This window comes from Eleutherodactylus coqui, chromosome 3, assembly GCF_035609145.1.
Source record: "Eleutherodactylus coqui strain aEleCoq1 chromosome 3, aEleCoq1.hap1, whole genome shotgun sequence".
In the NCBI taxonomy this organism is placed as follows: Eukaryota; Metazoa; Chordata; class Amphibia; order Anura; family Eleutherodactylidae; genus Eleutherodactylus; species Eleutherodactylus coqui.
In genome coordinates, this window is record NC_089839.1 from 230,117,480 (window position 1) to 230,145,269 (window position 27,790).

The window sequence follows — 27,790 nt, forward strand, 5'->3', positions numbered from 1 at the left end:
GGCCATATTGGTCATGCATCTATCACTATGAAAATGTGGTTTCATTTTTTATAATTCCCATCTATATCGTCTTAATCTGTGCATCCATCATTTGATTTTGGAGGAGCGATATGGATATTTTGTTGTTTTGGCATTTTATTGATCTTTTGAACAACACGATTTCTACTGCCCAAAGCTGTAGTTCACGTCACAGTATGGAAGTTTTTATCCACCCTTTGGAGCATGTGACTCAAAACTGGTCTAGATTAATATTGGTTGTACAACAGCTAATGAGTCAGAGTGGCTTGGAACAGGTAAAATGTACTATGGTCTAAAAATTTAGCACCAAAGAACGTATACTTTATTTCTGTGTACTTCAATTTTGTATACATACACCTTCTGGCTTTACGGTTCTCAAGCAACCCACGTATCAGTGTTTTATGCCTGGATACAGACATCTGATTCTTCAGTCCTTGGACAGGTGAGCATTATTTTCTATATATGCACTTTTCCACAAAGTTTGTCCAATTTCATTCATGTAGTATTTAATTTGAGAAAGGGCCCTGTGTGGTATCCGAATCTTACTGTTCATGCGTTAAAGAACTCTGGATGACGATTGGGTTGACGGTCTTCTGTAATCCTATATACTGTATGTGGTACCGGTACACTTACCGCCTCTCCTGCTTTCTATAGGTTTTTGGGAATAAAACAAAAAAACCACGACTCAGTACACAGATCCAAGAAGTATTTTTATATAACACTGCCCTTACTGTGTGTTGTTACACAGGACCGATAATCGCTGAGTGAATGGAGGCGGAGCGGGCCGGGGATCATTCCAAGCCACCGGCTCCGTTCACAGATGATGCATGCGTAAACTGACAAACGATAATTAGTTCTGTTATCATTTCTGGTTCATTCAGTCAGTGAGAATCTGAAGGATTGTCATTCAGTGTAAATGCAGACAGCGACAACGGGAACCTGAACAATTTATCGGCCCGTGTTAAAGGGCCCTTACTTAGTTTACAGTATATACTTAGAGCAGTAGTGTCAATGACTGAGATTTCATCCTGGTTTCCACTGCCTTCCAAATACCTGAAGGAAGAATGCAAATACCTGGTTAATACTTGCAACAGTACTTTTTATACTAAACACGTACAAAGTAGACATAAAAACGAAGATCTGGTCACAAGCAGGCGACTTTTCCAGATTTTCAACAATTACATGCATGGAAAGATAGTTTGTTACAGACAAAGCACAGTCATTTGGGGATTTAAAGCTATATGGATACAGAAAATTTCACCATGGATCTGATGCTTATGCAACATCAAATTTGCATTAAGAAAGTTCCATTGATTTGAGTGGGTATCCATAAGGCATAGATTTTAAATCTGCGTCACTGGAAAAAAAGTGACTGATCACTTCTTGACGTTGAATTAGTGTTGGATTTATTGCACAAAGATCAGTCCCATTATACTGAGTCTAAACCGCACTAAAGCCAGTCTACACTGAAAACGCATGGATTACTGCTGCAGATTTCCATTGCAATCTGTGTCTGATACTAACCTCTTTGCCCTACTCTGCTACCTATGGTTTTGATGATGCCACCAGCTAGGGTAAAAGGCAAACATAGCTGCCTACAGCAAGACTATATATGTGCCATACAATTGCACAGGTCATTCACTGACTCACACTGAAGGAAAAAGCACATACTGTGATGTAGGCCCCCTGTCCACGGGTGTTACGAAGTCCCGCGGCGGATCTCTGCCGCGGGAGCCGCTGCCCGGGAGCAGGAGCCAGACGACGAATCTCCGCCAGTCAGCCTATCTGACAGATAGGCTGACCGCAGAGAATCGTGGCAATTTGCAGCATGCTGCGAGCGGAGAATCACAATGATTCTCCGCTCATGGACACAGGGCCAGTGCTTTCTATAGCAATGATATGGAAGTGTCAGACGGCGTGAGTTGCCGGCGATTTACCACTGGCGAAATCACGTCCGTGGACAGGGGGGCCGTATACTTGGGGGACCTCACTGGCCTGTAAATAGGCGTCAAGCCCACTTTCAGGCTACACTCACACGTGTGAGCGCAATATTGGGCCGAGAAACTCGACCCAATATTGCATTTTCCAATGTGCGTTTTTTCACAACGATGCAAGGAGGTTTTGACTAAATAAACACCTTGCATCACTTCTGTGAAATTGTGATTCTCAGGCATGTGTTTCCCATGTGTCAGAGGATCACATTCATTTCAATGGGAAACATAACAACACGCTTGCATGCGAGTGCCATGCGATGTCTTTTAAGGTCCCATTGAAAACAATGGCTGAGGAGTTCCGAGGGAATGGCAAAAGATAGCGCATTCTGCAATTTTTTATTCTCGTTGCATTGCTCATGTGATTAACTCACACGAATATGAACTCCATTTTGATGTACGTTTTGAAGGTCTCAACGCACAAAACTTGCATGAGATTCTTACCTGTGTGAATAAGCCCTTAAAGTTAGTAAACAAAAAAAAGGGGAGAAAAAAGTGCATATCATGAAAAAGCACAGTGACAGAATAGTTCTTGTATATGCTGGGCAACATTCAGCGTATTCCATAAAATCTCCACGTCTATGCAGCACATGTACAATAGTGGAATATAAACAGTGTATAAACTAACCATTGACCAATATAAAAGTAACGCTATTTCCATCTCAGTTGGTCGGAGTCCAACCTCTAGCGGTATGCCACCACTTTTTTTCCTTTTTAGATAGAAGTCTTTAAGAAGTAAATGCAAGCACTGACCTGTATAAAAGTGTATACTATACAGTCCCCGCAGTTTTCTGTAGTTTTGTTAATAGGCTTTCGATACTGGAGAGTCTTTCTGGGAGCCAGTGTGGTACGGGGCTTCCCTGCAAAAGGGACTGGATTGAACTTAAGGATTTCTCTGCCGCTTCGATGTGTGTCCCTAATTCTTCATCAATGACTGTAGCTTGCCGAGGTCGCTTTGCACATGGCTGCAGGGTTCAAAAATACTTCATGTTTTAAAAGATAAAAATTAAGTATATTTATGCATTTCATTAAAAAAAAAAAACTAAATCCGGGAAAACATTACTTATCTGGTGTATGCCCAGTCATGCTAGCACCATTTGTCTACATGAGCGGCTCTGCGGTGTTACCGACCTGTACATGACTGCTGCATCGCTGCATTCAAAACCCTTAAGCGTGTTACAAGCTACATGTAGTGAGAATTTTTATTGGAAATCCAATAAAGAACTGTAAATTAACCCTTTGCAATCCAATTTTGGATTCAGGGTTTCCTAGGGGGGCTCTCTCTGCCATTATACAATGGCGCCATCTGCTGGCTTAGAGCCAGTACTGCGGTATTTGACATTCCAGAGAGGCCCCTGACAACAGAGCGGCCAGTAATCTACAGTAAGAATACCCTGCTGGACATCTTCCGACATCGGAGCTGTACAGCCTTCAATCAGAATGTCTTTAGACTTCAGACAGTGGATTGGAAAGGGTTAAAGCCACTCGTGCTGGAAGCAACCGTATTTCAGCCCCTGCATTTAGCCAATTTTGTCAGGTCTCAGAAAACCATTAAAATCCCCTTTAAGCATTTTTAAATACTTAATTCTTAATCCGTAAATATTTCATGCAGTACGAACTGCAATGTGCAAGACTCATCGCCTCACAACAACATGCGACGGAGTCGGCCATGAAAGTCAGTCCGAACCTTGTGGGGAATTTATATCTGGCATATAAATGTTGGAGGTGGGAGCAGAATGGAGTGACCGCCCACAGATGGAACATTGTGAGTGCAGCCCTCTTTCTGAAGATGCGGATACAACTGTGTATAACAGCGGCACTTCAGGAAGCGGAGCAGTTTCAGGACATTTGGTCCAATCCATAGATTTTGTCCATCACTTTCCTCATCCACTAGGACATTTCGTCCAATTGCCTTCCTCGTCCAGTAAGACATTTGACATGTCGCCATTGATACTTTATGCCATACTTAAGAAAAGAGATGTGTGCTCTCCTCTCGAACATATAGTCTATATGAAGTCACTGTCCCAAGGACGACTCAGGGCGTCGCTACCTCTTGACCTAATACTGTAGTAAAAAAGTTGGCGGGGAAATAAAACTCAAAAACTACCCCCCTTCGCAGGCAAAATGGCGGGTGCAGGCGCAGTATGGCTAGAGCCACATTGGGCAGATTTTTGTCATAATGTCCACAGCAGCTTCCCTGCCTCTGAGTCCACACCACGTGCTGCGGAAGTAGAGGCAGGGAAGACCATGGCGGAATCCCCTCCCACTGAATGCCAGAGCGTTGAGGGCCCACCCCCCTCAATGGGGGAATCTGCAGCGGAGTTGTCATACAAATTATACTACCTAAATAAAGTAGAATATGTGGCAAAAAAAGTGTCAGAATATGCTGGTAGCTATTCCACGTTAAATTTGGCCTGTTCATTGAGGCACAAACAGGCTTCGTCACTAAGGGGTTACAACACGTGGCCCTGAATCACTTTTTGCGTTTCCAATGGACATAGTGATATACAGGATAAATTGTCCGCCTGGATGAGTTTTTCCTTGGACAAACTTATGAAAGAACAAGAAAATCTTGGACCAACTGCCCTCAAACCAGCTGAGCATTTCCTGTTCCACCACCTGGCAGTGGGGCACAGCGGTACCTATAGAGGACTAAGGTGGCCCACGTAAACCCTTAAATGGCCATGATGATGTGTCTGTGATGGGCATGGCCAGAAGAAGCATCTTGATATACGAAATGGCTGTTGCCTGGACTTGCTCTTTCGTACAGCCATGCAATGACCCAATACATGAACTAAAAATCTTTTTCATCTGGCGAGTACCGCAATCTTGTACAATATACTGCAATATGGTATGGCAGTATACAGTCACTTAGGGTCATTTCACGCCAAAATATCACAGCTCTCATCCCGTTCATCTCATATTTTCATGAAATTTGGTAGGATGATAGAGGGCATAAAGTGAATCCCGTGCATCACTGAGGGCTAAAAGGTTACATCTGTAAGTTATACAGCAGAGTTGCAGACATGAGAAAAATGTGAAATTTTTGCTTCTCCATGATTTCTTCTTGACATGCGTATACAAAGCTCATATTCTTGATCTAGTCTTTTACCCAGTAACACATCTGACTCATCAGTTCAATACAAATAAATATGTTGCCCTAGCGGCTAGCCTCTTCACAGTTCCATCTAGTCCATCACATTCATTTTTGCCATGAGATGTGGCAAAGTGGTGCCACTCGGCTGGAATCCCAAATCAACTTTGTGGTGTGACTGCTGCAGCCAATCACTGGTCACAGCAGTGACCTTCTAAAGCTGATTGGCTGCAGCAGCGCATGTCCGATAAGCTGCAACCAGGAAAGATAAAATTGCTTCAAACCAACTGTAAGTTAAGCAATTTTAACACTTTCATTTTTGAATAGCTTTGAGAACAAGAGATAAAGACAAATATCGAACTTACACGAAGTAGATTGCATTTACCTGTATTAAATATGTCAGTCTGAAAAAATTTTTTTGAACATACACTTTTTTTAAGCTATTCAAGGTCAAAATTCACATTGTGTGATCTTGAAATTAAGAATATTTTATTATAAAACATCCTGTTATAAAAAGTGTTCTTTATTAGCGACAAAAATTCCAGATACAGGTTCTGCCATAATTAGAAGCTGTGAATTTTTGACCTTATAAGCATAAATTTTATTTTTTCCCCTCATTTCTGCAACCCTGCTGTATGAATACAGTTTATTCCTGAGGGCTAAATTTTACATCTGTAAGTTACTTTATGCCCTTTACCATCCTACCAAATGTCATGAAAATCTGAGACGGTCGGGTTGAAAAGTTCATTTTTTTGTGAGGATTTGGAATGGAATGACCCCTTAGACCAAGTTATTAAAGAAGGAAGATATTTCAGTTATCACCAGAAAAACACAAAATCAGAAAAATAATTAGTATCGCTAAACCCATAACAATCCATTTTTTTATGGCATTCACTGTAAGGGATAAATAAGACAAAAAAACATAATTGCTGTTTTTTGGTCTTGCACCAAAAATGGTATACACACTGATCAAAGAGTCCGTGTCTCAGAATAAAAACTAATAAACGCTACAGCTTATGCCACAGAAAACAAGCCCTCACACAGCGCCACCTACTGTAAAATAAAAAGGTTACAAGTCCTATAATACAGCAACACAAGGCATTTTTTAACATCTCGACATTTGATCTAAATGTCCACCAAAATGTTGGAAGAGTGCATAGATAGAGGAGGGCTCAGCAGCGGAGTTGCTTGCCCTACTGTACAGCCGGCAACCACCTACAGCGCCCAGGGTCGGAGAGTGGTAAATGCCCCTAGGCCTTTTATGACAGCGCACCTATTACCTGTTGCCTCTGCCCAACGTGCTGTTTTTTTGGGAAGGGGAGGCGGGGGGTTATTTCCTTAAAGAACAGGTAATGTATAACAAGTTCAGAACTATAAGCAGATGCTCTAACAGTATTTTTGTTTACTCACTTATACAAAGTGAAACCCTAATACTTACCTCCAAGCAAACTGGCCCTTCTTTGTGTTTCTGTGTAGTTTTGCCAAAAAAGGTCTCTAAAACTTGTTTTTCATCTTGAAGTCGTTGAAATCTTCTATTATCGTCTTCAGTAAGAAGAATGTTCTACAAAAAAGTAAATATAAAGTTAACATACAGATCCTTGTAAGTAATAGGACGCTCCTGAAATTATATACTGCAGAGAGATTTTTCTGTGCATCTCAAGGCCTCATTCAGACGAGCGTGTGTTTTGTGCACGCATAATGCACGCTTTTAAAAGACCCAATAAAGTTCCTATTGAAGCGTTCATATGCGCGGAATTAGATGCCTAAAACAGCGCGCACCTAAAAAAGATCGAACATAGCTGTGCGCCGTTGATATGCGTTTTGCAAGAGTTCCCGTTGACTCCTATGAAAGCAGGAGTTAATGGAAACTCCTAACTCCTGCGCATGGAATAGCTTCCCCGCTGCTTACAGCAGGGCATTTAAAAGTTGCTTCTTGCTGGAAGCACCTTTTAATTATTCCCCTGTTAACCCCTTAGCCCCTGCAGGGATGAGGTAACTCCCCAAGGGTTCCAATAATCCCCGTAGGGAGTCCCCTAATCGCTAAACACGGTGACAGCACTGTCACAGTGTTCAGTGATGTGGGGACTGCAGTTGGGACAAAACAATCCCCTGCCACAGCTGTGGCAGAGCAGCGCGATGCCATCTCATTGCTTTTAATGGGGCCGGCGCTGCTGCCACCCCATTGAAAGCAATGGGTTGAAGGCAACACCTGCAGCAATGATTTTAAAGGGGGGGAGGGCGGGGGGGGGGGGGGGGTAGACGTGGCTTGAAATATAAGCCCTACCCCGAAAATTATCTCTAGCTGTAGAAAAAATAAATAAACGCCCCTAGAAGCGCTGTCCAGCTCTTCTGCACGTCCCCTTCTGTATTCTGGTGGCTGGGGATTGTAAAGTTCCCACCTCCAGAAAGCGCTGCCTCTGACTGGCTGAACGCTGTGACCAATCAGAGGGAGTGCTCAGCCATTCATTGAATGAATGCTTTTTCTTTTACATAATGTATGGGTGAGAAAAAAAACTTTATAATTTTAATTGCTGCAATTGTTTTTCATTAAAAAAAACAAAAACAGATGTCAGAATTGCTGGAATGATAAAAATCCTAGTTACTCACTACACTGCAAGCATCAATTACTGTACGGATAAACATCTGAAGCTGTACTTGTAAAGTAACACAGGGATATATGAACTCCCGCCTACAATGAGCTGTAGACCTTATCAGGAGTAATGGACTATCTACACGGTCATGGAGAAGCTCGTTAAAGAAGCTAAACTGTAGTGAACCGCCTGGGTGTTCGGTACAACCCCTTTAAGGAGCTTCAGGACACATCTCAGCCCCACAGCAGCGACGGAGGAAACCCTGTGTGGCCTAGGGAAGATTATATAGTTCTACAAACACATTTAAAGGTTTTCTGGAAAGTGATTTGCATGATACCTTCAAACACCCTTCACTACGTGCAGCATGTACAATCAGGGAACAGGAAGAGATACCTTGTTTAAGAAACACACAACATGGTTTTTTGTTTGTTCTGAATTGAGACTTTGTGGCACAATTTCTTCATAGCTTGTTGCCTATAAAAAATAAGAGCTCCCGGTTAATATATGTCAAAACCACATGATATATTCTGAAGAAGTCATTTCGGACGCCTCTAACTGACTTGTGTGGTTTCACACGGAGGTTTTTTAAGTTTTGCTTTGTGGTAGCTTTTTAAATCAAAGCCTGAATTGGATCCAGCAGGATGGTGAAGTGCAAGTCCTTCCCTTATATTTTCCAGAATGTTAGAACTCTTTACAGGTGTCAAAAAGGGTCATTCACATGTCTGAGGTGCTATAAATCAGTCACTGCGGGTCGCTTCTCCCCATGCAGGGACGTCAGAATGAATGAGCACTGGCCGACCATGCGCAATCGGCACTCCATTCATTTCAATGAGGCTGGCGAAAACACCCGAACCCTTGCTTCTCAAGAATCTCGGCAGCTCCACTGAAAGTTAATGGAACGCCAGCGTGCTTGCATGACCAGCGCGCCATTCACTCTCCGCATTACAGAATTCTATGGAGAGGAGAGGGGGAGGAGGAGGGAGACAGAATCATAACTCACAATTGTGACTGCTAAAACCATAGGTGAGTCTTTTACTGTCCTACTGGAATTAGAATTAAATTAGTTGTCTACTTCTGCGCTATTGAAGACTTATCCTTAGTTAACCCTTTCCAATCCACTGTCGACGTCTAAAGACATTCTGATTGAAGGCTGTACAGCTCCAATGTCAGAAGACGTCCGGCAGGGTATTCTTACTGTAGATTACTGGCCGCTCTGTTGTCGGGGGCCTCTCCAGCATGTCCCATACTGCAGTACTGAATATCTAGTAGATGGCGCCATTGTATAATGGCAGAAAGAGAAGACCCCCTAGGAAACCCGGAATCCAAAATTGGATTGCAAAAGGTTAATCAATAGTTGATCTACTGCTTGGCACCCATAGCAATCAACTGCTCAACAAGCCACTATCACCATCTACGAGGCTGACAGCTCCATACACTTGGCAGTGGCATGGGCTGGTATTGCAGGCGCGGTTTGCACTTAATTTGAAAATTAGAAATGCAACCCACAGAAGGAAAGACTGGTGGAAGGCCATATACAAGTAATAGAATTGCCAGAAATTATACACGCACATGACAGCTTGTTTTAAAATGTCCTTTAAAAGTGCGGGCATGCTTTAATTACATTTTGTACAGTGGAAAGTACAAGCATAATAGAATCTCTTTCCAGTTAAGGCCTCCTGCACATAGGCGGAAATTCCTGTAGAATTTCCACCCATGCCCGCTGCCATAGGTTTGCATTAGACAATGCAATTCTATGCAGACAGACGCAATTTGACCGCGTGAAAACTCGCGCTGTAAACATATCACGGCATGTCCTATTTCTGTGCGAATCTCGCAGAGGCCGGCACAAGAATGTCACAGCTGACGCGCCAGCTCTGCACTGCCCATCTGCAGCTGTTCGCCAGCCAGCACATCGCAGTGCAGAGAGAGAATATGCCGGACGGGTGAATATAAGGTCAATACCAGGGCACGGGCCGCATCCCGCTGCGAGAATTCTTGCAGCGATATCCGACCCGGCCGTGTGCAGGCAGCCTAATACTTTTATTCACAATGCTGGTTATTTGGTGTTTAAACAAAATAACAATAATTTAAAAAAAGGTACAAAATAAGAGTATTTTAGTCTTTAAATACCTCAGCAAACTGAGTGAAAGCCTCCAATGCATGTTGTTTAATAATCCACGTTTTATCTGCAAGGAGCATTGAAAATAAGCCGGAGATTTTTGACAGTACTGCAACCTAAAAATTAAAAAAACAAACACAAATTAGCATTGCTAAGAACTATGGTAGATAAATGAAAATACTTAATACAGCACATTTGACAAATACGATATGCTATAAATTGTTAAAGCTTGTCTCCAGTTCCAATGACAAAAATTTGGAGAGTCTGTGCTCTGTGAGTGTGACCCTTTTCTTCAGACAATGCGTGTGAACATATTCTGTTCTCTATGGGATTTTGTACACATTTAGGCTAACTTCACACTGGGGAGCGCGATATGTGGCTGTGAATCCTGTCCCCATATCGCACTCCCCACCATGTAAATTCCCAGTGGATGCGAGGCATTTTCAGGCCAAAACAGCCTTGCATCACTTCGGGGAAGCAGGAATCCTCTGCCGCGGTTGTCAGTCACAGCAGGAGGATCGCAGAGTTTCTCCCATTGCTTTCGATGGGAGACCTCGCGATGCTGCCGCCGCTGCCCCCATTAAAGTTGATATGTACTGTGATGTGAGAGCATGCAGCAAGATAGAACATGCTGCGACTTGTTTCCTGCAGGAAGACATCGCTCATGTGTATGAGCCCATTCAAAAGAATGGTGTTCATAATTGTGCATCTCGCAACACACAAATCTCACATGAGTTTAGCGGCCGTGTGAAGGCAGCCTCACTGGAGAAAAGAAGCCTGCTCACAGACTGAGCACCGACTTAAAAGGCCGACAACAAAGCAACAGAGAGCTGGGCAAGTAGAAGTACACCCACAGATTCCACGCAGTTTAAGCTGTGACTTCTGAATACACCCCATTTTAGATTTTCAGACGGCCCACCTCTGCTCCGATTCACAGCTGCCAAGGCCTAGGGTCCATTTATACAGGATGCTAAGCATCCCAAATTTGTCCCAATGCTTATTGCTGCTGTGCTTTCACATAGGGAAGATAATCACTCTGAATGGAAGCAGAGCTCGTGGGAAATCTCTTCTGGCAACCCGCCTCCATTCACACAAAACCAGCAGTCATTCATGAATGAACGCCTGCTGTTTTACACAGGATGACCATAGTTTTGATTTTTCTGCCTGCGGTAACTGAACAAACGATCAGCAAACAGATTATTGTTTGTTTTCCCATTCTCTAGCAGCGTTTACACTGAATTACTATTGTTCAGCTTTGCACGATCCAGTGATAAACTAAACGATAATTGTTCCATATAAAAGGGCCCTCAGAGGGAATATTCGTCTACAACTACATGAAAAGAAAATTATTTTCTCAAGTTACTGTTTTCAACTACTGCATTTTTCAAGATCACCATAGAATCAGTTGGAAGGGGCCTCCAGGATCATCGGGTCCAACCCCCTGCTCAGTGCAGGATCACTGAATCATCCCAGACAGATGTCTGTCCAGCCTTTGTTTGAAGACTTCCATTGAAGGAGAACTCACCACCTCCTGTGGTAACCTGTTCCACTCATTGATCACCCCCCACTGTCATACTCAAAATTAGATTTTTGTATTTACCATAAAATCTTTTTAGCTCCTCTTACCAGCTATACCCCTCTTGCAGGCACCAAGCTAATCAGTTTGTATGCAAGCAGGAGTAGCAGTGGAGTAGGATATGAAAAAGGTACCAAGGTTCAACATAGTGTAAAGCCTAGTTTAGACAAGGATTATCGCTCAAAAGAGGTCTTTTGAGCGATAATGGTTGTGTGCACTTACAGGGCAAGGTGATCACTCAAACGCTGAGCGATCACCTTGCACTCCGAGTGGGGTATGCAGAAGACAAGCAGGGCCACTTGTCTTCTGCATCAAGCTGTTCTCTGCTCGGAGCGCTCAGCTGGTATACAACTGAGCGCTCCGAGCGGGGTATGCAGAACACAGCTGGACCGCTGTGTTCTTCATACCTCGGCTGTGTTCACAGAGTGAGATACAGCTGAAACAATAATAGCATGCTGAAAGAGAACAGTCAGCGACTGCTTAACAAAAACTGCACAATGTCAGTGTAGTTAGACACAATGATTTGCGCTCGAATGAAGGCTTTGAGCGATTTTTGAGGGAGAATAGTTGTGTCTAAATCAGCCTTAAAACATTAGGAATTAAACTGTAAGACAGTGGAGAACCATGTGCAACTCTGGGAAAAATGCTCTAACAATGAGGGAGATAAACAAGTGTTAAAATAGGAAAAAAATTGGGTGGGTGCTGTGTCCCCCAATGAGCAGGCCTAGAAAAAGATTTTTTGGCAAGTCCAAAAATCTCATCTTCTTATCCAGGTCATTGGGGGGGACACAGCTTGGATGTTTTAGAGCCGTTACAAAGATGGGAAAAATATGTAAGAAGAAATGTTGTCAGTTATATAGCCGTCTGCAAAATGCACTGACTAAGGCCTCCCTCACACAGGGCGTTTGCAAAATGCTGCCTTTTCAGCTGTGTTTTCAGCCCAGCTGAAAACACTGCCCATTCATTTCAATGGGAGACTCAGCTGAAAACGCCCAAAGATAGAGCAGCACTTTTCAAAGCAGCGTTTTCAGCCCTGTGTGAGCAGCCCCATTGAAATGAATAGGAGCCTTGTACAGCGTTTAGAACAGGGCTGAAAAAGCTGCTGAAAGCGCCCTGTGTGAGGGAGGCCTAAGAGCTAATGAGGTCCAGGTGGCTACTACAGGTGACAGTCCTATTGAGAAAGGATTGTCTACTGGAGAGGTTGGGTTGGAACCTAAATGGAATCGCCTTGAATGAAGAGAAAGTTAATTCTAGGACTCTTATACAATGTAAAGTGGGGATCGAACATGGAAACTTGTGCTGAGGACCAGCACCAGAAATTCTAGATACTTAGCAGGGAAGAGAGGACTTTGGGTAGTTGACAATCCACCAGAAACAAGAGAGTGTGTGTAGGGTGATGTGGAGGGTCCCTTCACTAGGATGTTGTCAAAATAGGGAATAGTGACAATCCCCCTGCAGTGTAGAAGGGCCATCACTGTCGCCAGGACTTTTGTAAACACAAACTGAGCCATGACCAACCAAAAAGTGAGAGCCACAAACTATTAGTGTTCCGAGCGAAGTGTGAAGTGCAAAAAAGGTTGACGCACTGTGTAGATGGGCACATCGAAAAATGCGTCTTTGAGGTTGATGGACGCCAGGACGCTTGGTTCTGTGGAAGTGCTGACAGATTTTAGAGACTCTATAGGGAAATGCTGGACTTTCACTTATTGCTTAATTTCCTTAAAATTTAGAATGGGAAGGCGGGTCCATCCTTCTTAGGCACAACCAAAAGGTTTGAATAAAAACCTGCAAAACTCTCCGCAATTGGAATCGGGATGATTGCAGCATGGGCTAGTAGCTGGTATATTGCTTGATCTAAATTGTTCATCTGTGAAGGAGACATCGGAAGTCTGGACATAAACAACAACAAAAAAATGTCTGGAGGGCGGTTGACAAACTCTATAGCATACCCTAAGGAGAAGACCTCCCGAACCCAGACGTTGGAGACATGGGTAAACCCGATGTCTCGGAAGAGTAAAAGTAGTCTTCCCCACCCTGAGTGACTGGGGTGGGGGCCACCCTTCATGCAGAGTATTTTAAGGAAGAGAACTTGGGAACCTGGACGCCAGGTGGGTCAGGCCCTGAAAGAAGGGTTGGCCCACCTCCTCTGATTCTGGGTAGTGTTCTTGGTATCCATTGTATGTGGACTGGAGCACCGAAAGGAACAAAATAGAGGGCGCCTCTTCTGAGAAGACATCGTTTGGCCAGACCTGTTCTGTGGTATGTAGGAGCTGTTACCACCCATGGCTTTTGAAAAAATTTCATCTAGCCGAAGAGGTGGAACCTACAAAGAGAAGTCCAGTTAAGGACTTTTTAGGCACTACATCAGCATCCCAGGATTTCAGCTACAAAGTCCTTTGTGTTGCTATGGAGACCGCTGAAGCCTGAGCCACTATTCTGGCCGTATCCAGGGAGGCCGTATCCAGGGAGGCCTCATGAAGGCATTTGACTGCATGTCCAATTTGTTGCACAGTATCTGCGAGTTCTTCCGGGGAAGAACCGGAGAGAATATCGCGGCACAATTTTTTGGCCCACTCAGGAGTAGCCCTGCTGACCCAGGTAGTGTCGGCTATAAGCAGAGCGGTACGTTTTCATACTGGAGGATCTATCGACGGAGATGATGACCATTTGTTTGCGAACTCCTCCGGAAAGGGGTACCATAACTAAACCGTAGCACTTAGACTTTAAACGCTTTTCAGGGAGATTCCATTACCTGGGTCACTAGATTTTCAAATTTCTCGTGGAAAAAAAAAGCCCTTAGGAAAATGTCTTGGACATGTCAGACACAATTGGGAACATGTCAACGATAGTCTCGGAAGCTTTAGTAAGGTCTGTTCTCAGTGACCGACGGGACTGTAGCTGGGAGGGGCCAGTAGGCAGATCGCTGGGAGCCTGTCGACGGGAGGCAATCAGCACAGAGCAGTTTAGACTGCCCGTATGAAAATTTGGTATTACAGCGACAACATGCAAGATGCGTGGCTGCAGCCTGTGTAGAGTATTTTGCCCTGGGGTCAGACCTAGTGCTAGGGTCTAATTCGCTTGCTGCTATGGGCATTGCAGAAGGGACACAAGTAAAGGAGAGCTAGGCAGAGATTACCCTATCCTGTGCTGGTGGTTCCAGTCCTCGCTGCCGTGAGAACAAGTACCACAGGCCTCAGCCAACGAGAGAGAGCAAAAGTGGTTCGTCAGAAAACGGAACCAGAAAGAGACCTTGCACAGTTTGCAGTGAAAAAAGTCCTGCCCGGGAGGATGCAGAGGTTCCTGTCTGGTCCCCAGCAACATGCACCCTCATAAGAAGAGGAGTAGAGAGGCATCGGTGGGGGTAACTGTCCCACTGGAGTTAAACAATAGGAAAATAAGTGCTAAAGCACCAGGAGGGGAGCACTGAAGAGGAGCTAAACTGAGGTGCAGAGCCTCAAGCAAATATGATGGGGGTTGTAGTAGGGACTCTAGGAGGAGAGGTGGGTGAACTCCCATCCAGTGGGTGAGAGTTTATGAGTGAGAGAATACCATCCATAGAATAACTATTGTAATGCAGCAGCATGCGCTGCAGTGCTCAACCTACCTTTTGTGGAGGGAGTGCTCTTGTTGGAGGGTGCACGCTATGGCTGACATTAGACTGTACCCTCCTTTTATTCTGAGGGTCAGGCATGCAACAGGGTTGTTGGCTCCACACGGTTAGCCCTCCTCAGTAGAAATCTAGTGCCAACCCTGTATTCCCTGAAGGTAGTCATAGAAAAAGGTCGGACGACCGGTAACAGAGAGGTTTACCTCCTACAGATACTAAGCTAAGACTGATTAGCTTTGTGCCTGCAGGAGGCATATAGCTGGTAGGAGAGAATACTTTTTTTGCTTAGCGTCCATCTCCTAATGGCAGTAGCTATACTCCTAGTCCATTCTTGTGATTGGCCCACTATAGGGCGTTGTTTCTATTCCAAATAAGATATCAACTGCAGGAACAAAACATAAGCAGAACTCACATTATGAACACATTTCACGTGTTACATGTGTTGATTCTCCGAGCTAGTACTAACCACACCTAATTTGGCAACTACATTCTATCCAATAACGCAGTTACGCTAACATATGTAAATTTGATCAGTTTCCCATCAATTCCCTCCTCCAGATCATTTATAAAAAATGTTGAACACCACTGGGCCCAGGAGAGAGCCTTGTGGTACCCCACTTGAGGAACCCCACATTCCAGTTGGATGTGCAGCCATTTATGATCACTCTTTGAGTACGATCACTTAGCCAGCTGTGAATCCACCTAACAGTTGCCTTGCCAATCCCAGATTTGGTCATTTTTTTTCCCAATAAGTATGGTATGAGATACTTTGCTAAAATGCTTTGCTAAGGTCAAAATTTAATATATCTACTGCATTTCCCTGATCAATCCAGTCGGTGATTCTGTCATAGAAGGAAATTAGATTTGTCTGGCATGACTAGTTTGTTACTGGTTAATTGCTACATTATCGTCAAAGTAGTCGTCATGTGATAAACATTTTCTGCAGTTGTTAAAAGGTTAACATTAAATTTGCATAAAGTCGATAAGGTGATATACAAGCTACCTGGACCTCCTGGGGTATAATAATTCTTCCAAGCAGTAATAAAAAATCTAAAGTTGCCAACTTTATACGTGATGCGGAATCTTCTCGACATAGTGATGAAATCAATGAAAGAACCTTAAAATGGCAAAAGAAAAAAAAACATTATGTAGATCTGAATTTTTCACATAAAGAAAAAAAAAAAGTACCTTATCCCCATCTTAGGAGGGCTACCCCTTTATGATCAAGAAATCATGCTGCACGGTAAAACTAGAAGCTATATGACATACTGTCATGAAACAACATAGTGAAACACTATTGTCTAAAAATCACTTTACAGTAGTATAGCCTTTTGTCTTGGGACCAAGTGTGACCCACCAGTTTTAGTACCTGCAATGTTTCAAGCCATAGTGGTCATATGCAAGAGCTTGCAAAGTGATGATTACTAGCATGGTTAACATAATATCTTTATATGCCAAATATATATTTAAACACGTGTCCAGTAATGTTATACATAACTGTACATTCTGACTTTTCAAACTTTGTACATTTCACTAATAAATGAAATGGACTTGTTATTTGTATAGAGCCAACGTATTTCACAGTACTTTCAGGTAATTTAGTATTACCCCCCCAGCAAGCTGAGTGCTCATTTTACTGACCTCGGAAGGATGGAAGACCTTGAGCCGGCTACCTAAGGCCTCATGTCCACGGGGAAAATCAGGCCCGCTACGGATTCTCCATGGAGAATCCGTAGCAGGTCCCTCCTGCCCCGCGGACATGAGGGCTGAAAATAAGAATTACTCACCTCTCCGCACGCTCCGGATCTTCCCTTCTTCGCGGCCTGATCTTCTCTCCATCACGGCCGGATCTTCTTTCTTCGGCCCGGCGGATGTGCTCAGCACGCCAGCTGCGTGCATGTGCCGGGCACATCCACCGGGCCCAAGAAATAAGATCCAGTCGCGAAGGAGGGAAGACCCGTACCGTCTGGAGCAGGTGAGTTAAATTCTGGTGCTGGTCTCCTGCGGATCCGGATGGCTTCCATATGCTTCAATAAAAGCCTGCAGGAGCCGTCCCCGCGGGAGACCCGCACTAAAATGGAGCATGTCCGGTTTTTTTCCTGCATGCGGGACCCGCACCTGCAGGGAAAAATGACATCCGCAGGTATTTAACTACCTGCGAGTGTCTAATGCATCCCTATGGGGCGTGGATCTGCGTGCAGGAAAAACGCTCCGGATTTTAATTCATAATTTGCCTGTGGACATGAGGCCTTAACCATTCGGGTATTGAACTGCCTTAACACTCTGTGCCACATGAGGCCCTAATAACACATTAATAGATTAAAAGATGGCATACCTGTTGTAGGATGACAGGTTCCACCTGCTTTATAACGAAAGCTAACAAATCCAAAAAAAGGCAAATCATTTCTACCAAGGAAGGTTGTTCCGAGATCTGTTAAAAATAATTGAAAAGTGTCAATTTTATGAATCTACTTTAATACACTTCTTTCTCCAAAAAAAAAAAAAAAGTTTCAAACATGAGTAGTTTCACAAGAACAGCATTGTGTGTGTGTTCAATGTTTAAGGCAATTCTCAAATATATTTCTCAAAGACATTTGAAAACTGTTTTACATAATTTTACGCTTATTGTACATGTGTAGTTTCTAATATATTCTGAAACAAATCAAATTTATAGTGCAACCCACAAAATCCAATAAATCATTAGTTCTCTTACTATAGCATTAATATACATACAGTAACCACAGCCCACAACTGTTCAAAGCTGTGTGATACAATAAACTGTTTAGCTAGTTCTGCCCAAAATGGCTGTAATCTATTTAATGGTTTTCTCCTTTTAACTTTAAACTATATGGACATGACAACTGATGTACAGAGGTTATAAAGCTTCAACATTTGCATATAAAATCAACGTAAGCATGTTCTTCGCTGGAAAAAGTAGGAGTGGTTGTACCCCTCAGGCCTCATGTCCACGGGGAAAATCAGGCCCGCTACGGATTCTCCATGGAGAATCTGTAGCGGGTCCCTCCTGCCCCGCGGACATGAGGGCTGAAAATCAGAATAAACTCACCTGCTGCGGGCCGTGCGTGTCTTCCCTTCTTCGCGGCAGGATCTTCTTTCTTGGGCCCGGCAGATGTGCTTGGCACGCCGCCTGCATCGGGCACATCCGCCGGGCCGAAGAAAGAAGTTCCCGGCCGCGAAGGAAGGAAGACACGCATTGCCCGGAAAAGGTGAGTTTAATTCAGCCACGGGTCTCCTGCGGATCCGGACGGCTTCCATAGGCTTCAATAGAAGCCATCCCCGCGGGAGACCCGCACCTAAATGGAGCATGTCCGAATTTTTTCCTGCATGCGGGACCCGCGCCTGCAGGGAAAAATGGCATCCGCAGGTATTTAACTACCTGCGGGTGTCTAATGCATCCCTATGGGGCGCGGATCTGCGTGCAGGAAAAACGCTGCGGATATTCAATCAGAATTTGCTCGTGGACATGAGACCCTAGGGTGGATTCACATGAACAAGAAAATTGTGTGAGTTTTGTGTGTTGCAAGACTGACAACTTCCCCTAACGCCATGTGCATGCACCCTCAATGATTTCAGAATGTTTGCAGTGATTACACTGCATAATGTTATTGGATAAAAGGTAGAGATGAGTGCGCGTACTCGTCCGAGCTTGATGCTCGTTCGAGTATTAGGGTGTTCGAGATGCTCGTTATTCGAGGCGAGCACAACACGGCACTCGACTCCATTACATTTCCTTCCCTGAGAAATTTGCGCGCTTTTCTGGCCAATAAAAAAAGACAGGGAAGGCATTACAACTTCCCCCTGCGACGTTCCAGCCCTATCCCACCCCCCTGCAGTGAGTGGCTGGCGAGATCAAGTGACCCCCGAGTATTTAAATCTGCCCCAACCGCGGCTCGCCACAGACACACGCAAAGATAGATGAGGGACAGTGCTGTTGCTGGTTTAGGGAGAGTGTTAGCGTCTACAAGAACCCCAACGGTCCTTTTTAGGGCCACAGCTCACCTAGTGCACTACTGTTGTGGGTGCTGGGAGCAGTTTGCCATTTTTTTTTTGTATATCGGGCGTGCAGCCCCATTACAGCTACAGCGTTCTCAGGCTGCAGTCTGTACTAAGTAGTATAGGGGAAGTATTGGTGAGGCAGGGACAGTGGTAGTGTGGAATCCTGTCTACCTGTGCATTTAACTCCGTGGTAGCTGAGAGTTGTAGTACCTCAGGTCTCAGTTCAGCCTTCCGTGTCATTTTTTGCTGGGGGCAGTTAGCGTTACATAAGCGCTCTCTGCATCCAAGTGCACGTTTAAAAAGCACTCATATTTTTCTCCGCTCTCAGTTACCAGACAGCTGCTGGCGCAGTGTACAGTGCCAGACAGCCATAGAGGGAGAGTCCAAGACATGTTCCATTGCCTGCATTGCATTGGAAAATACAAATTTTAAAACTGTTGCTGGGGCCTGACTATACTCCTACTACTGAAATCTTACCAATGCTATGCTCTCCCTACACTGCTGCCAGGGAAATGTGAATCTGCTGCTTTGTCTCTACTGCTTCTACGTTACTGTTGCTGGGGCCTGTCTATACTGATACTACTGAAATGTTACTGCGGTCTGTGTATACTGCTGCAAATGAAATGTTAGTGGGTTCTGTCCTCACTGCTGCCAATGAAATGTTACAGGGGTTTGTGCATACTCTTACCGCTGAAATGTTACTAATTCTCGGCTCTGTCTATACTGCTGCTACTGCAATGTTACAGGGTAGTGGAAACGGAGGCTTCCCAAAGACATGATGGTGGCGAGGCCACGCTACTAGGTTCCACAGGCGCAACAACTTTTCAGCGACGCAGTCACTGGGAAGGTGCATATAACCACGGACACGGGGACAGGACACGTACTGCCTCAAAAACTTTCCCGTCCTCCTCCTCCTCCAACTATGAAAACATTCTTGGCCGAAGCCCACCTGCATTTAATCTGACGTTAGCTCTGCTGTCCAGGGCACTGCAATGGGATATATTTATGTACAGCGGGTGGGTTCCAGGGAGCCACCCATGCTGTGGGTCCACAGGGACTTCACATAGGGGATTCGTACCTGCCTGTGTCTATGTATTAAAAACCCCAGTCTGACTGGGGCATGCAGTGTGGGCCGAAGCCCACCTGCATTAAATCTGACGTTACCTCAGCTGTGCTGGGCACTGCAATGGGATATATTTATGTACCGCCGGTGGGTTCCAGGGAGCCACCCATGCTGTGGGTCTACAGGCACTTCACATAGGGGATTTGTACCTGCCTGTGTCTATGTATTAAAAACCCCGGTCAGGTTGGGGCATGCAGTGTGGGCCGAAGCCCACCTGTATTTAATCTGACGTTACCTCAGCTGTGCTGGGCAATGCAATGGGATTTATTTATGTACCGCCGGTGGCTTCCTGGGACCCTCCCATGCTGTCGGTCCACACAGACTTTACAATAGGGAGTTGTACCTGCCTGTGTCTACTTATAAAAAACCCCAGTCTGACTGGGGCATGCAGTGTGGGCCGAAGCCCACCTGCATTTAATCTGACGTTAGCTCTGCTGTCCAGGGCACTGCAATGGGATATATTAATGTACCGCTGGTGGGTTCCAGGGAGCCACCCATGCTGTGGGTGCACACGGAATTCCCATTGCGGAGTTGTACCTGCCTGTGACTATTTATAAAAACCCCGGTCTGTCTGGGGCATGCAGTGTGGGCCGAAGCCCACCTGTATTTAATCTGACGTTAGCTCTACTATCCGGGGCACTGCATTGGGACAAACTACAGGAGCAATACAGCGCTAATGAGACGTGCACAGCTACGCTAGCATTGGAGTCCGCTGTAGGCCCGCGATTGCTGAGGGTTTGTGCAGAGGCCTATGTCCTGGGTGCAGTGAAAGTCCGCTTCCTGCCTACGATTGCTGAAGCTGTGGGCCGAGGCCTATGTCGTGGGCGCGGTGCAAGTCTGCCATGTTTGGCCGCTCAGATCAATTTTTTGTTCATGTCTTGGGTTTCCTAGGACCCACCTATGCTGTTGGTGCAAACTTAGTTCCCATCGCGGTGTTTGACCTGTCTGGCACAAAGACACTGACTGACTTGGGTAGAGGGCAGAGCGCTGACGGCTTTCCCCTTGCAGTGTGGATTGAGCTATGCGACACCTTGACAGAATGAATAGTGTGTGGCACATGGATTCCCCATTGCTATGCCCACGTTTGCAGCTCCTGACGGAGGTGGCACAGGATTCGATGTCTCATTGCTTCTGTACAGCATTGTGGGCTATCGCCCCGCCCCTTTTAAAGAGGGTCGTTGCCTGGCCCTGCCAACCCTCTGCAGTGTGTGCCTCCGGTTCCTCCTCATGACAGGCGCACTTATAAATAGACATGAGGGTGGTGTGGCTATGAGGCCAGCGTGTGGCATGAGAGCAGCTGATGGCTGTGCAGGGACACTTTGGTGTGCGCTGTGGATGCAGGGTCGTGCAGGGGGGTTGGGCAGCATGTAACCCAGGAGAAGAGGCAGGGGTGTGTCCCGCAGGCAGAGCTTGTGCTTAGTTGGAGGTAGTATGGTGCTTAGCTAAGGTGTGTGGCTTACTAGTGAGGGTTTGTCCAAAGTAAAAATTGTTAGGGGGGGGGGGGTGGCCCACTCTTGCCGCTATTGTGGCTGAATAGTGGGACCTGGGAACCTGAAATGCAGCCCAGCATGTTGCCCATCGCCTGCCCTATCCGTTTCTGTGTCGTTTCCATCACTTTCTTGAGTTTTGCAGATTTTCACCAATGAAAACCTTAGAGAGCATCGGCGATATACAAAAATGCTCGAGTCGCCCATTGACTTCAATGGGGTTCGTTACTCGAAACGAACCCTCGAGCATCGTGGAAAGTTCGACTCGAGCAACGAGCACCCGAGCATTTTGGTGCTCGCTCATCTCTAATAAAAGCCCTCACCTGCTTCACATTAAGAAGGGACCATAGCTGAAGAATAACTTCCATCACATCAGACTGCTGCTGAGCTCCTAGATTCCTCTCAGAGAATTCACATGCTGCCAATATTGTTGAAAGTGACAAGTTCTGTAAATGCAATTATGGATGTTAAAGTAGGGACAACTACTGCACAAAATCATCAGAACCCCCTGATAGGCCACAAAGGCAGTATTTACATTGGCTATATTCTTGTGCAAGTTCTATCTGATTTCGATACAGACAGAACTCACAGGGGAAAAGAACCCATTCATTTGAATGGCTTTATTCACATGAGTGATGTTTCACTGGGACCAGCAGCCAGAGTTTGAAAAATCGCAGCATGTCATTCTTGTCCGATTCTCGGACCAGATAAGGACATGTAATGTCTGGTGTCCCTGTCCTTGTGTGCTGTCCAACACAGGTTGCACAAGTGTTTGCTGGGCACAACTCACAATCATCTGTGTAAATACAGTCCAATTCTAAACATAATACCAATATGAACTATGGCTATATTCACATGAGTTTTTTTTTTTTTACATTTTTGTGCTCAGACAGAATAGAAAAAAAATGAATAGTGAACTGCAGGAATTTTCTGTCCAATGTAATAGAAACCGGATGGAATAGGGCTTTCCTTTTTTTTTTGCTGTCATTGCGGGATGGACACAAATGGAAACTATTCCCTTTGTATCTGTTTATGCTTCAGTTTACAGATCCAATTAATACAACTGCATAGATGTGGAACTGTGAATTAGAGGTAAATTTTGGAAAAACCTCTGCATCAATCAAAAACTGATCATAACAGATATCTAGGTGCTAGATCACATCAGCGTTTGGGGATTCAGTTTTCCTGCTCCATTTGGAAAGCAACAAAAATTGCACCCCCTAATTAAACAGATCCGTCTGATGGCTGAACTGAACAGACCCCACTAGCTATAATGGGTCTGATTAGTTTCTGACTGGGCTCCTAGCTTTTTAGAGGATAAAATAGCGCAGCACGCTACACTATTTCATTATTTTTTTTAAATCTAGTGACGGATGTTCCTAAAGTACTTCAGGAAACAACGATTACTAGCGGCAAATAAAAGGCACAAATGCCTATGGTGTTCACAGCCCTCCTGGGCGAGGAGAAGCAATGCCTAGCCAAGGAATGGGTCTGGATCTTAACACTATGGCAGCATCCAGTGTAAATAAAATCAGATCTTTATTCCTCCATCATAAAAATAGCTGACAAAGTTTCAACCAAAATAAAGGAATGCCCTGTCACAGCTGTGGCAGAGGTCCACGATGCTATCCCATTGCTTTCAATGGGGCCGACGCTGCTGCAGCCCCATTGAAAGCAATGGAACGAAGGCCACCACCGTGGTGATGATTTTCGGGGAAGGGCTTGAAAATATAAGCCCTTCCCTGAAAATCAAAATCATCCCAAGCTGTAAAAAAAAAAAAATTAACTCACCTAGAAGAGTCGCCCAGCTCTTCTCTCCGGCCCCGGCAGTCGTCTTCTGAAGGCAGAGGATTTAAAAATCCCCACCTCCAGAAAGCGCTGCCTCTGATTGGCTGAGCGCTGTGACCAATCAGAGGCAGCGCACAGCCATCATTGAATGACGGCTTGGCGCTGCCTCTGTGTCAGAGTTTTAGACAAGTATGCATTTTTGTTGCAAAGTTGAACTTGTGTAAATTTTGGGGGTAACCCTTATATATACAGAGTTGCAAGAATGTGATAAGTATAAAGTACTGGGTGCTTTATTTACAATGGTATTTTACATTATGCTATAAGAGTTAAATTGAAACTTACCAGTTGCTTTATGTCATCAAGTGTACACTTGCCCTTAAGTAGATTTCTGCACTGAGACAATGCTGCTGTGAATAAGTCAGTTGCCACCTGTGATCCCAAAGCACTTCGTAGGGATGATAGAGAAACATGCTTCCAGAGAGCAAAATTTTCTGCCTGTGTTGGAGGAAAAAGTTTGATAAACCCCACCTAAAATAAAGAACATGACAATTTTAGAACCTCAACAATAACCTGTAATACACAGTTGGGTCACATTATTATGATCACCTCCTACTTTCGATGTCAGCAGCGCATAGCCCATGGAAAAAAGCAACATGTTGTGGGCTGGCTTGGTGGGATATATAAGGTGTTGAAGATCAATTTTGACTTGCCAGTTAGGATGAAATGTGTTGGGGACTCCAAAAACGAGATGGTTAATATTGGAGATGGAATTTAATTAGTTGCTAAAAATAAAGCAAAAAGCAATATTCTCCACACAATGTGTGCTAATGCCTATAGCTTCGGCAGCTCTGTGAGCTGATGGCTATTGTATCGAAGGATAATTTAGACCTGGTTGCCATAACAGAGATGGGGCTCAAGGACTGTAATGACTGGGAAACAGCTATACCTGGATACACGTTGTACATAAGAGAGTAGAAAAAAGGAACAGAGCAATAACTATTCATATCAAGTATATAAAGATAGAGTGGTGCCTAATGTGTGTATCCCTTGGTAATCGATAAAGGAAACCCCCTTCCCCCAGCAGCCACATCTATAAGAGTCTCCCTCATTTTGCAGCAGCTACCTCCTAACCCTTTTCTTTCCATAGACTTATCAGCAGCATAAAACAGCACCCCATCGCCACTCCCTGTAACACATCGCGGTGTCTGCTACTAGAGACAGACTTAACAACTGCCAAAAGACAGCAAATTTGATAGACGGGAGATTCCTAGTGGCCAGTACTTTGGAGGGATTTTTCAGCACAAAATTATTATTTTAGGTACATAAAGTGAATTGCTAGTTATCACACTGAAATATTGCAGAACTTACAAGTCCTTTATAAAGTATCCCTTTATTAAAACTTCATAAAATTACAAGGACCACATCGAGGCCCGGGACAGTGACTCCAACCAAGCCTGTGTGCAGGAAAGGGAAGGTACAAGTGGGGTATGAGTGCAGGAGAATCAGGCTTGGCCTAAACCAGCCATTTTGTTCTCAGCCATCCCTCTAGTGTACTGTAACTAACGCTCTAACTTGCATGATAACCTCTATGTCCTGGATGGGACCAGGTTGAGACATCTGTACAACTCCGTGTAAAGATTGTATTTATCCTTATCCTAGGCTCCGGAGGTCCACACATATACTCCCTACCCAGGTACTTGTATGTAACCCTCTCTGTAGCCCAATTTCAAAATATATCCTTGTCCTGTTAATCATCATGCTAGTAGAGACTAGCTGTGGTATTATTACTCTATTAGGCCTCATAGTTACATATAAAAGGAAAAGGCAAAAAATAATCCCAGCGTTTCTAGCTTTTTATCGAGTTGAATGACTGTGAATGGCTATGTACACTGTTATATAGGTGTCCTTACTCTACTTATGTATGCTTTTCTTTTACAGACTAATTAAACCATGGTTCAGAGACTAAAACATAGAGCAGTTATTGAATTTCTGGCAAAAAAAAAAAAGAGTGATTTGCACCTAAAAAAAGCCATAACCTATCCTCAGGATGGGTCACCAATAGCAGATCATCAGGAGTCGGCCACCCAGGATCCCCGCCAATCAGCTGATGAGAAGGATCTGTGGATGGCCATAGCTCTAAACACTGTGTGCAGCGCAGTAGCCCGGGTTTGGTAGTGTAGCATTCTCCCACTGAAGGGAATTGAAACATTTTGCCAATTAGCTCTTGGAGAAGTCAGTAACACAGAGGTTCACTTGCTTGCTCTCCTTGCACGGTGGATGTTTACTCAATATGTTCAATAAAGACAGTACCACAGTTTGTGCGTTATTAGTTAGATTATGATTGTCCATAACTGTGACTTGGATAACCATGCAGAAATCCTGGTAATTCCAAGGGGTTTACCTTTTTACTCTTTTCTTGACAACTATATATATATCCCTTCCCCATTAGAATAATTTCTATTCAAATTTGTGAAATTAGAAGTTGTCTATGTACAATGGCTAAAAATTACATACCTGGTTATCATCATCCATTAAAAAGAGCAGACGTCTAAGCAGGACAGTTAGGTGAGCCAGCTGGTAAGCATTGCTAGGGCTTGACTTTACCTGCACAGAAAGAGAGCATATGAGCCAATGTCTGTGATCTTTATACATGCCAAAGTCTAAACACTGGGAACCCCCATTATGAAGGATATGGAACAAACAGTATATTTTGGCCTAATAAAACACCATTATTTAATTCCATAAATCTACAAAATGCAACACTAACAAATAAAAAAAAAATGGGGCGAATAGAGGTACACTTGCAACAATTGGGTCAGAATTATTGCAGACCCTTTGGGCTCTCTTACTACGGCTCACTTGTCTGAAATGTATGGCAATTGATCTTTTTGATAGCGGTGATTTAGTACATTATACTTTATTTAATTCTGCCCTTGTGATTAATATAACTCTTCCTGCACCGACCTCCTTGAGGATCTGTGGTAGACTTGTGTTTGTACAAGGCGGCCAATCCGAAGAGGCATAGTACAGTGTGGGGATAGGAGGAAGCACCAGCATGAACGAATCAAAAGACAATAGACTTATCTGAGACCACCCCAGACTTCCTGTAGGCACTGTAACTAAAGCTTAGGGATATTTTTTTGATGGGCCAATTGTCAGACGCTTAGGCGCCCAACAGTAATCCTAGCAAATGTCACTCCTGCGCTTTCACACAGGAGAGAAGATCGCTCAGGGAATGGAGGCCGTAAGTCTCTTCTGGCCGCCCGCCTCCATTAACAGTTAGCAGGCAGTCATTCATAGATGAACGTCTGCCTGTTTACATCGGCCGATATTAGTCCAATTTAACAACTGGTTGTATAGTCTCTAATGGCATGAAGAAGTTGAAATTCCTGCACCACAACTCAGCGCCTGTCCAATTAAATGATTAACCAGTGTTTGTCCCTCTGTACAGCAGAACCACAAATCCTCTGCTTTTCTTCTCTGCTGTCTAAACACCCTTGAGACATTTAAAGGATATCCTGCGGATATGCAATAAATATTTCAGATGGAAATACCCTTTTAAAAGGAGCAATTTGAGTACAACTAATGCACTGTGTTATCCCTAGTACAGGGCTAAGGTGACAAGATCACAGTGAGTGAAAGAGTACCATAATGGTAAACCAATAGCATATGGTCTGCATTAAGCATGACACAGTTAAGTTTTGCCTACATTGCTCCTTTATAGGGACCGGCAACACTGAAAATGCAATCAACTGCTCCAGAATGGTGTCAGTCACACAGATCACCATTAGACCTTATCCGTTCCCAGTCCCCATGTAGTGTACCATTCCTCTATATGACAACAGAAGTTATATCTAGTAAGCCACTCAAAAGTCCCAATATGTATCGTCCAAGTTCTGCACTGACAGCTATGATCAGTGCAGGGAATAGAGAATGAAGCTGCCATACCATAATGGCACTCCACTTTCTGTATTAAAAGGATGTGGCTGTGTTGACAGCTGAGTCTTTCCAAAATTGTAAGAAACGAAACATGTGCGTCTGTCTTTATGGTTGGGGGCCTCATAGAACAGCTTTATGGGCACACATTGTGTACCCTGCTGAGGGTCTTTCCATTGCTGTGGTTTACCTGCACTTTTCAGTAAGAATTTCTTTGAATACCAACTGTAGGATAATAGATTAAACTATTCTAGTTATTCCAAAACTTGTCTTAATGCTAGGAACCCTTTCCTATATTGATGATTGAACCTCAGACAATGTAGTGGCAGCAGTACAACCGCCTAATACACAACCAATACAACAAGTACTTACCAAGAAGGCTATAATCTTAACGTGGTGAGCACAGAGTTCTGCAGTTCCATACCTGGATATATTGCAAAAGA

General features: G+C 44.3%; 1 protein-coding gene across 1 annotated transcript in view; it reads right to left on the reverse strand.

The window, feature by feature from the left end:
* Positions 1 to 715: 715 nt before the first annotated feature.
* Positions 716 to 27,790, reverse strand: part of FIRRM (FIGNL1 interacting regulator of recombination and mitosis) — a 71,046-nt gene continuing 43,971 nt past the window's right edge. The window contains exons 15-25 of the mRNA XM_066597062.1: positions 27,720 to 27,771; positions 25,926 to 26,015; positions 23,754 to 23,939; positions 21,947 to 22,069; positions 17,332 to 17,427; positions 16,000 to 16,113; positions 9,825 to 9,929; positions 8,088 to 8,168; positions 6,542 to 6,664; positions 2,763 to 2,974; positions 716 to 1,071 (exon numbers count right to left, since the gene is read on the reverse strand). Coding sequence (XP_066453159.1) covers positions 2,780 to 2,974; positions 6,542 to 6,664; positions 8,088 to 8,168; positions 9,825 to 9,929; positions 16,000 to 16,113; positions 17,332 to 17,427; positions 21,947 to 22,069; positions 23,754 to 23,939; positions 25,926 to 26,015; positions 27,720 to 27,771 — 1,165 coding nt within the window. The 3' untranslated portion in view covers positions 716 to 1,071; positions 2,763 to 2,779. The remainder of the gene's footprint in view (positions 1,072 to 2,762; positions 2,975 to 6,541; positions 6,665 to 8,087; positions 8,169 to 9,824; positions 9,930 to 15,999; positions 16,114 to 17,331; positions 17,428 to 21,946; positions 22,070 to 23,753; positions 23,940 to 25,925; positions 26,016 to 27,719; positions 27,772 to 27,790) is intronic.